Genomic DNA, 9,569 nt, shown 5'->3' on the forward strand with positions numbered 1-9,569 from the left:
CCATGGGAGGAGCGGGGGGGCGCTGCAGGCAGAGCTTGGTGACAGGCTGCGGAGGGGTCCAGATGCCCTGCGCTGGCGCTGCCAGGCGAGAGCTCCCGTGCAGACTGGCGCTGGGAGGGGAGACCAGCACCCCCACCGGCCTCAGTTTCCCCCCCGTTGAGTCCGCAGTGAGACAGCTGGGGCCTCAGAATTGAACCGAAAAGCCAGCTGGGGGGGGGGGGATCCCTGCAGACCAGCAGTGGGGGTGGGGGGACACGCTCCCACCCCACACACGGCGCAGACGGCTGGCTGGACACACGGGCGGACGCCCCCTTTTTAATGGGCACGAGGCACAGAGTTCACCGCGGCGAACGCCGGCTTTGGGGTGATCTGGACGCAGCCGGCGCGGGCCGGGCAGGAGCCGGGAGCGGTTTCAAGGCCACCGACTGAGGTCCCCACTCGGCAGGGACCGGGGCCGCGGGCGGCCAAGCCTCACGTCTTGGAGTATTTCCTGCGGACGGAGTCCCGGTAGAACTGGAAGATGGCGCCGCTGGCCCGCTGGGCGGCCGCGATACACTGCTGCAGCTGGGGAGGAGCAGGGAGACGGGCGGTTAGAGCGGGGGCACCCCCAGAGACAGGCCCCCACGGCAGGCACCGACTGTCCCCAGGGGCTCCCAACGGCCCCCACCCCAGGCCGGGGCTGCGGAGGAGAAGGGTCTCCGCTCTGCCAGTTGCTCCGAGAGGCCTGGGAATGGTGGTGGGGGGGGGCTCTGACTCCCCGTCCCCAGGAAGGGGGGGCCTGCTCCCTGTGTATGGGGCAGTGGGAAGGGCAGGGGGTGTGGCCCCACAGAACAGGGGGGCACAGCTAGGGAGGGCTCATTTCACCGGGGGGGGCAGGGCCTGATCCCCTTCACCTTCCCTGTAATACATGAGAGGAACCCCCCCCATGCCCTTCCTCCAGGCCAGGACCCCCACATCCCCACAGAGACCACAGCCAGCCCAGAAGTGGGGCGGGGGGGGTGAGGGGGAGATGGGAGGAGAGGTGCCATCCCAGCACCCTATGTCCCGTCGCCATAGCAACCAGGCTGGGGCTGTGACTCCCCATCAATCATTCAAAGCTGCCCCCCGCAGGCAGCCCCCACAGCTCCCTCGCCCCCCAGCGCCCAGGAGGGGAACCCTTCTCCCCCCACCCCCCCCAGGCAGCTCCCCCAGCTCCCTCGCCCCCCAGCGCCCGGGAGGGGAACCCTTCTCCCAGCCCAGGCAGCTCCCCAGCGCCTGGGAGGAACCCTTCTCCCCGCCTCCCACAGGCAGTCCCCCCAGCTCCCTCGCCCCCAGGAGGGGATCCCGGGGTCGCTCCCCACCGGCCCCTCAGGGAGGGGCTGCGTGAGACGTGCTCACCCCGTGTTGATGCGCCCAGCTCTGGGCCGTGCGGTGGGCAGGACGCCAGCCCCAGCTCTTGTGCCCTGGGGGTCTCCCGGACAGGCTGGGCACAGGCCGGCTGGGGGGGTGGTCAAAGGACCCAGCTGGGGCTCAGAGTCCCCCCACCCCCAATGGGAGTTGAGAGGATCTGACAAGACACCCCCGCACCCAGGCCCTCAGCAGCTCTGCCCCAGAACTAGCCGCCCAGGGAGCAGTTGGGAAACCAGATGTGGCTGAAAGGGCCCTGAAATTCTGCCCCTGGGCAACAGCTGGGCACACGCCAGCCCCAAGCAAAGTGCCACAGCGACCCCCCGCCCTGCCAGCCCTAGGCTCCCTCCCCAGCTTTGCTGGTGTCTCTCACTCCCGACCCGCAGCCCCTGCCAGTCCAGCTCTGGGCTCCCTCCAGCTCTGCCGGTGCCTCTCACTCCTGACCCGCAGCCCCTGCTACCCCGGCCCTGCCCCCCCAGCCCTGCCGGTGCCCCTCACCCCCGACCCGGGCAGAAGATCTCCCAGGGTCTGGAGGGAACCGGCTCTGCTCGGGAAGCCGGAGCGCGGAGCTGAGCTGCAAACGCGGCATGGCCCAGCGGCAGCGCTCTCGCCCGTCCCATCCCCTGCCAGGGCACTGGAGGGCGAATGCCCCCCAGGTGATCAGTCCCACACGCAGGCAGGGCTGAGATCCAGCCGCCCCCCAGCAGCCAGGCTCTGAACTCTCACGTCAATTCCCTCCCTCGCTGCAGCGGCTGCGTGGGCGCAGCCCCCACCTGGGCTGAGCCGCGTGTGGGGGGAGAGAAGGGATTGACAGCGGCAGCCAGCTGGGACAGCGCAGAGATGGGGGGACACCCAGGGGAGAGAGACACACACACCCCGCAGTGATAACAGGCGCCTGGAGCCACAGACACACACTGTGATGTGTGTCCACTAGGCCAACGCGAGTGCACACACCACAGCAACGCACACAGCCACAACCGTGCCACAACACAGCAACGCTCACCTCCTCCACCGAGCAGGTCCCCTTGGTGGTGCACATGAGCACCTGCCGCTCCACGCTGCTGATGGCGATGGTCAGCACGGCCCGAGCCTCCTGCCAGGGAAGGGGGACAGAGTGACCTGCCCGGCCATGCCGCTGGGGGGCGGAAATCGAGCATCCCGGGGCCCTCACGGGCCAGGATCCCGCCTCCATGGTCCCAGCCTGCCAGGGCTTGGCTAACAGACCCCGGCCCCTCGCGTCAGACACGTGCCTGCAGGCGCTGTCAGCCAGGCAGCCTGCACCCCCCGCTCTCGGTACGCACGGAGCCGATGGGGGGCGGGGAGACACTGATTCCCACCGCCGGGCAGGAGGGTCAGGGGCTGGCAATGTTTACGCACCGTTAAGAGCATTCGGGTCAGAGGAGCGGAGGCAGCTCAGCTCCATGCTCCAGGGCACCTGTCAGTGCAGGGCCAGGAAGGAACCCCCACCCCCACTCCCGGGCCCCACTGTGCTGGGTGCGACAGACCCTCTCACCCATTGTGCCAGGCACAGACCCTGTCCCCCCGCCCCCCGAGCAGGGCCCCCCCTTGTGCTGGGACACCACAGCGCTAAACCCAGCCACCCCTAGGGCACAGCCCTCAGGCCCTGGGTGGCCCCACACCCACCTTCTCCTGCTTGGCCGTGGGGTCGAGGGTGATGGTCCCGGTGGCATCCAGGGCGCATGTCACCCCACAGAAGAGCGACTTCATGGGCAGCCCAGCGTCCATCAGCCCCATGCAGGCCGCGTTCAGGCAGCAGGCCAGCAGCTGGGCGCCAGGTCAAGGAAAAGCCGGCAGGGAGCTGTCAGCGCAGCCTGGCCACAGTGAGCCACCGTAGCCCACCCAAGCCCTTCCCCCAGGCCGTTCTGTCACCTCCCTGCTCAGACTGCGAGCGCGTCGGGGCCCCGTCGGGCCGGGCGCCGCCCCGACCCCGGCCGAGATCGGGGCCCCGTCGGGCCGGGCGCCGCCCCGACCCCGGCCGAGATCGGGGCCCCGTCACGGGCAGTGCAGCATCCGAGACTGGGGGGCCCTGTTGCCACGCAGACACACAGAGACAGATAGTTTAAGCAGACACAGGAAGGATCGATTTTCTTTTTACAAGAGGGAAACCGAGGCACACAAGACTAAGTGTCTTGCTGAAGGTCACACCCGGGAGTCACTGGCAGAGCCAGGGCCCGAACCCAGCTCCCCACAGTCCCAGCCAGGTGGTGATTCCTCTGGGGATGCTCAGCACCAGACCAGCCAAAGACGTACGCGACACATCTGCACTGGCCGGGGGTTGGGCTGGAGCACAACTGGGGTTCGGTCCCCCTAAAGATCAGAGCAGCTGGAGATGGCGGGGGGAGAGGGGAGGATGTAGGGGGACCCACCACCCCGCAGCAGGGCAGGGACCAGCCCCGAACGGGAGGTGACTCAACCCGCCCGCAAACACAGTCTTTCCACGGTGCTTTTCATCTGAGAGTTAAACACCCGGCGCCTGCCAAGCCCTCCGCAGATGTGAAGTGGGCTATCGGCCTCGTTAATGAACACTGGCTAATTAACAGGGAGGGGCGCTGCGGGCCGTCCTCGCTAGCAGCCCCAGCAGCAGGGACCCGGCTCTTGGCTGCTGCGCGCTACACGGAGGGAAACCACCCCTCGTTTCTTCAGAGCCCCTATTTCAGCACGTGCAGAGCTCGCCTCAGCTGGAAAGTGCCCCTGGAACTGCGGGGTCTGGAGGCTGGGCGGGTCGCAGGGAGCTGGGACTCCTGGGTTCTGCCCCAGCTCAGGGAGGGGAGTCTAGTGGTCAGGGATGGGGCTGCTAATCAGGACTCCTGGGTTCTGTCCCCAGCTCAGGGAGGGGAGTCTAGTGGTCAGGGATGGGGCTGGGAGTCAGGACTCCTGGGTTCTGTCCCCGGCTCAGGGAGGGGAGTCTAGTGGTCAGGGGTGGGGCTGCGAGTCAGGACTCCTGGGTTCTGTCCCCGGCTCTGCCACAGACTTGCGTCACCCTGAGCAAGCCACTTGCTCTCTCCGTGCTTCAGTTTCCACACCTGGGTGGCTGTGTGGGGGATGCTGCCTATGGCGGGAGCCACAGGGGCCCAGGAGGCGTTTTCGACAGCAATTCAATTCCCCTTTAAAGAGAGCAGCCTAGTAACGCTTGACTTCAAACACTCCACAGCCACTCGGCCTCCCCCCCGCCCCTGGAGCACAACAGAACCCAGGAGTCCTAGCTCCCAGCCCCCCCCCCGCTCCAACCTCTAGACCCCACTCCCCCTCCCAGAGCCGGGGACAGAACTCAGGAGTCCTGGCTGCCAACCCCGAGGGCTCTAACATTTCATTGGCCATGTGGAGCCCACCAAGCCCGCACCACAGACCAGCTCCTGCCCATAAGTAACCCGCCCCCGGCCTCCCTGGGCTCCGGATCCCCCTCCAGAGCAGCTGCAGGAGCACCTGGGGGTGCGCCATGGACCAGCCCCCAGTGGCGCCAGCTACTGTTCACTTACTAGCTGTATTACGGTAGTACCCTGGGGTCCAGACCCAGCCCTGTCTTTGCTAGGCACTACCATAATACACCTAGTAAGTGAGCAGCACCAAGCTGGAGCCCCAGTTATGACCAGCCTCCCACTGTGCCAGGTCCTCTACATTTATTAGGTGCATTACGTTAGGGCCAAGACCCTAAGGCACTACCATAATACACCTAATAGATGTACAGAGACCAAAACAATGGGGCTCTGGACTGGTCCATTTCGGGCTCCTATGTGCTACCATAATACACCTAAGAAATGTACAGTGCCTAGCACAATGGAATCCTGGCCCATGACTGGGGCTCCTTTGTGCTGAGCACTGATTGTTACGGTAGCGGTCCCAGGAACGTCCCAGAATAGGGGTACTGGGTGTATTGGGGTGGCACGTAGGGGCCCCCGCCCGGAGCAGGACCCCGACGGGCAGTTGTTGCCAGTGGACAGGCTCCGGCTGGGTCCCAGGAGGGGGCTGTGGGGGATGGGACGCCCTTCCTGCCAGCGCTAATCCTCCCCCGGGGGTTTGGCTCAGTCCCGAGGCTGAATTAAGTCATCACTCCTGCCTCTATTCAGCTGGAATCCGACACCGACACCCCCGCCTGCCGCTAATCCCGGCGCCTGGCTCACACCCCAGAGCCGGAGACCTTGTCACTTCGCACCTGCATCAGGCGCCGTAATTAAATTCCTCCAGCGCCCTGGGAAGGCTCTGCTGCCCCGCCCGTCCCAGCAGCCCCCGTTTACACCAGGTTCCTCTGTTCTCACCGACAGAGGACTGGGCTGGCAGGGGCTGCGGGTCGGGAGTGAGGGGCACGGGCAGGGCCGGGCTCGCAGGGGCTGCGGGTCGGGAGTGAGGGGCACCGGCAGGGCCAGGCTGGCAGGGGCTGCGGGTCGGGAGTGAGGGGCACCGGCAGGGCTGGGCTGGCAGGGGCTGCGGGTCGGGAGTGAGGGGCACCGGCAGGGCCGGGCTGGCAGGGGCTGCGGGTCGGGAGTGAGGGGCACCGGCAGGGCTGGGCTGGCAGGGGCTGCGGGTTGGGAGTGAGGGGCACCGGCGGAGCAGTGGGTGGGGACCCCAGGCTGCCGTTCCCCCTTCGACTCTCCGGCAGGTTCAGTCGAGCGGGAAGCCCCAGCCCTTCCCCGGGGCACCAGGGCGGAGGCCCCAGACAGCCACTGCCAGGGCACTGCTGCCACCTAGAGGCGACGGCCAGTAGTCCCTGTCGGGCTCGGGCCAGACGAGCAGGAGCGCCCCCCGCTGGGCTGCTGGTGAAGGATACGGCGCCCGCGTCGCTGATCACCTGCAGCACGATGGAGATGGAGGTTCGCGGGTGCAGGGCGCCCAGGATAACCGCCTCACACGTCTTCCTGATCAGCTGCTCCCGGTTCTTTTCGAAGACACCTGGGGGAAGGAGAGACAGGGGCCGGCTGAGCCGGGAGCTGGACAAAGCCCCCCAGCAGCCCTCCGCCCCCACAAGAGCAGCTCCTCTTCGGCCCCGCGCTCTCCCCCAGGAGCCGTCTGCCTGTGTGACGTCAGTGCCCAGACTTCCCAACGCAGGCTGCCCCCCCGGCGTGCCAGGCACTGCCCCAAAGCCCCCCAGCTGAGATCAGGGCCCCTCACCTTGCCGGATGCTGCCGCCACAGCCACCCAATATCGGGGAGGCTCCCGGCCTTCCGGGCGCACACAGCTTGCCTCAGTCTCCCCAGCTGAAAGTGAGGGAGAGTCCTGCCCCGCGACGTTACACCCGACCCCACCTCGCCGGGCAGCTCTGGCTGCCCACGGCTGTTTCTCCAGCAAGAGTCAGTAACAAAGCTGAGAACTGTCACAACTTCAGCAGAGGAAAACCCTCCCTTGGTTCTTAATTTCACAATTTGCTGCGGAAGCGCCCTGGGAATCTGAGAGCTTGAAAAAAGGAGCCTGCTGAGACCCAGAACCCGGGAGATGCCGACAGTTCGGGGAGCTGCGTTCCGGGGGGCCCAGCTGCAGGGGACCCGATGAGCCCAAGGGGCAGGGAGAGCCCGGCCCAGGGTTAACACAACAGGAAAACTTCATCCAGAGGGGAGGGGCGTGGTTAGACGGTTACAGGGCTTTCTGTCAAGTTATGTCTGTCTGTCCCTCCACCCTCCCCCCTCCATCCCCTCCACCCCCCCCACATTCCCCCCACTGCACGTGTCTCCCCCACCCACCCACCCACGGCTCTTATCTGGCCGCCATTCCCACAGCAGGTCAGCACCGCACAATCGGCAGTGGATTTACACACACACACACACAGCCCCCCCGGCAGGGCAGTGCTGTTACCCCACTGCACACGAGGCACCGAGCTGCAGTGACTTGACCAAGTGCACGGCCGAGCAGGGACTCGACCCCCAACTCTCCATCCACCAGGGAGACGGCACGACCCGAGCTGCAGCACCGTGATCCGAATCCCAGAGGGCGACGGGCTCCAACCCACCCCCACCTTGTGAACGCAGGCTGGGCTCAGGGCCGAGGCCACGCCCAGCCATTTCCCCTCACGGGGGCTCACCAGGGCTCGGGGGCCGCTCAGCCACACGGGGCGCCGGGCGATCGGAGCTCAGGCCCAGCCATTTCCCCTCACGGGGGCTCACCGGGGCGCGGGGGCCGCTCAGCCACACGGGACACCGGGCGATCGGAGCTCACGGAAGCTGGGGCCGGACATGCCGGGGGGGGTATCAGATCGGGGCAGAATTGCTCCGCCAGACCCAAGATCTCTATGGCGCTTTGTCGCAGCAGGGCGGATTGTTATGGTAGGGTCTGTGGCGAGCCCCGCACTCAGCATGCTAATAACATCTCCCATTATTGTAGGGCTCATTTTAAACGTCCAGTAAGCGGGGGAGGCGGAGGTTGAAGGATCCAGTGTTTTTAAATAGCCTCCAAGCTTTTGTTCGAGGTGTAATCCTGGCGGCTGCCCGGGAGGCTCCCCATCCCCGGTCAGCGCCCCCCTTTACCACTGACAATGCCCACGGGGTGGGGGGGCACGGCTCCGCCGTCGCTTACCCGGGAGCCCCACTTTGGGTTTGAGCATCACTTCCACCGTGGCCTTGTCGTACAGCTCCTTGCTGACCTTCACCTCGGCCGGGCCGTACAGGCCGGCGAGGACCGAGGTGTCCCCTGAGGGGAGAGGCGAGCGCGCGGTAAGACCCTGCCCCTGGCCTTCCCCCCGCTCCTGCCCCGGAGCGGAGCCAGGGCAGGAACTGCCAGGACACGCGGGGGGCCGGGCTACGCAGCTCCTGCCCCAGGCTCCCAAGGGGGTCCCCAAACTCAGCCGATGGCAAACGCCACCCCCCAGATCTGTCTGGGATGGGGGGGCCCCTGCTGGCCAGGCGATGAGAGAGCCCCTAGTCATGGGACTCCCCCAGACAGGGGAATCGGGGAGTCCTCCCTCCACCCATGGACGGGCTGGGAGGGGAGACGAGCAGCTCCCTTTGGGGGAGACAAACCCACAACCCAAAAGGCAGGAGGGTAAGCGGGTCCCTGGGCCGGGGCGGGACAAGGGGGTGTAGGAAGAGCCCTGGGGGGTGGAGGGCAGGGAGGCTGGGGTTCAAGGGGGAGCCCCAGGGAATGGACGGATAAGAGGACCAGCGCCGGGGGCCGGGGAAGTACTGGGGTGGGGGGTACGGGAAAGGGAGATGGGGAGGGGGCTAGGGAGGTGGGGTCGGTACCGGCGATGGGGGCAATACCAGGAGGCAAGGGAGGGGTGGGCAGGGGTGACTGGCAGGGTTATGGGGGCTCAGGGGTACCAGGGGTGGCAGGCGGGGCCCAGGGGCGCTGGGTGGTACCGGGGGTGGGGGCCCAGGGGAGGGGGAGTAGGGATGACTGGGGGTGGCAGGTGAGACGGGGGCGCTAGGAGGGGGTACAAGGGGTACCAGGGTGTGTCAGGGGTCCTGGGGTGGCCCGGGCCCAGAGTAGGGGTGGAAGGGGGCCCTGGGGTGCTGAGCAGTACCAGTGGGGAGGGAGGGTGGCAGGGGATCTGGGGGTCCTGGGAGGAGTGGGGTGACCAGAGGTGTCAGGGAGTGGGGGCCGGGCGGTACCAGGGGCGCTGGGGTGTCGGGGGCCCAGGGGTGGTACCGGGGTGGCGGGGATGGCGGAGATGGAGGAGGGGAGCAGTGGGGGTGCTGGGGTGTCAGGGGCCGGGCCCGGGGGAGGACAGTGGGCGTGGCCAGGGGCCTGGGCCCGAGGGGAGGGGCGGGGGCCGCTGGGGGCGGGGGCCCGGGGGGAGGAGGGATCCGGGGCGGTAACGGGGGTGTCCGGGGGGGCCCGGGCCCGGTGGGGGAGGGGGCAGGGGAGGGGTCCGGGGGGGCGCTGGGGGTGTCGGGGGGGTCTGGGGGGGCAGTGGGGGGGTCCCGGGCCCGGCCTCACCCTGCAGGAAGGCGGCGGAGCCGTCGGGGCGGCCGAGCGGGCCGAGCTCGCAGGAGAAGCGGCGCAGGGCGCAGCCCCCCGGCTCGGACCCCATCGCGCCTCCGACCCCCCCCCCACCACCACGCGGGACCCCACTTCCGCTTCCGGGGCGAGGGGAACCAGCGGGAGCCCCGCCCCGGCCAGAGCCCCGCCCACGTGGGGGGGATGCGGGCGCGGGCTGAGTCGGTTGCCATGGTGATGGTGCCCTATGGAGGCCGGGGAATGCGGGGCGGGGCCACCCCGTTGCCATGGTGACGGAGAGG

At 67.9% G+C, this 9,569-nt stretch overlaps 1 protein-coding gene across 1 annotated transcript; it reads right to left on the reverse strand.

Moving 5' to 3' along the window:
* Nucleotides 1-289: 289 nt before the first annotated feature.
* Nucleotides 290-9,423, reverse strand: EXOSC5 (exosome component 5). The gene is made up of 6 exons (XM_039509789.1): nucleotides 9,268-9,423; nucleotides 7,906-8,019; nucleotides 6,170-6,291; nucleotides 3,031-3,171; nucleotides 2,390-2,479; nucleotides 290-564 (listed from the first exon to the last, which is right to left on the reverse strand). Exons 1-6 carry the CDS (start codon nucleotides 9,359-9,361, stop codon nucleotides 472-474), a joined length of 654 nt encoding a protein of 217 aa, XP_039365723.1. The 5' UTR covers nucleotides 9,362-9,423; the 3' UTR covers nucleotides 290-471.
* Between the last annotated feature and the right edge of the window lie 146 nt (nucleotides 9,424-9,569).

The sequence above is a fragment of the Mauremys reevesii genome, linkage group 22 (genome assembly GCF_016161935.1).
Source record: "Mauremys reevesii isolate NIE-2019 linkage group 22, ASM1616193v1, whole genome shotgun sequence".
Taxonomy (NCBI): Eukaryota; Metazoa; Chordata; order Testudines; family Geoemydidae; genus Mauremys; species Mauremys reevesii.

What these genes read in the sequence shown, in the direction of transcription:
- EXOSC5 (XM_039509789.1), bottom strand. Translation starts at nt 9,361, where the DNA reads ATGGGGTCCGAGCCGGGGGGCTGCGCCCTGCGCCGCTTCTCCTGCGAG. An exon ending in CTCCGCCGCCTTCCTGCAGG is followed by an intron (nt 8,020 to 9,267) that starts GTGAGGCCGGGC and finishes CTCTCCCCTCAG; the next exon opens with GGGACACCTCGGTCCTCGCC. An exon ending in CCACGGCCAAGCAGGAGAAG is followed by an intron (nt 2,480 to 3,030) that starts GTGGGTGTGGGG and finishes CTTCCCTGGCAG; the next exon opens with GAGGCTCGGGCCGTGCTGAC.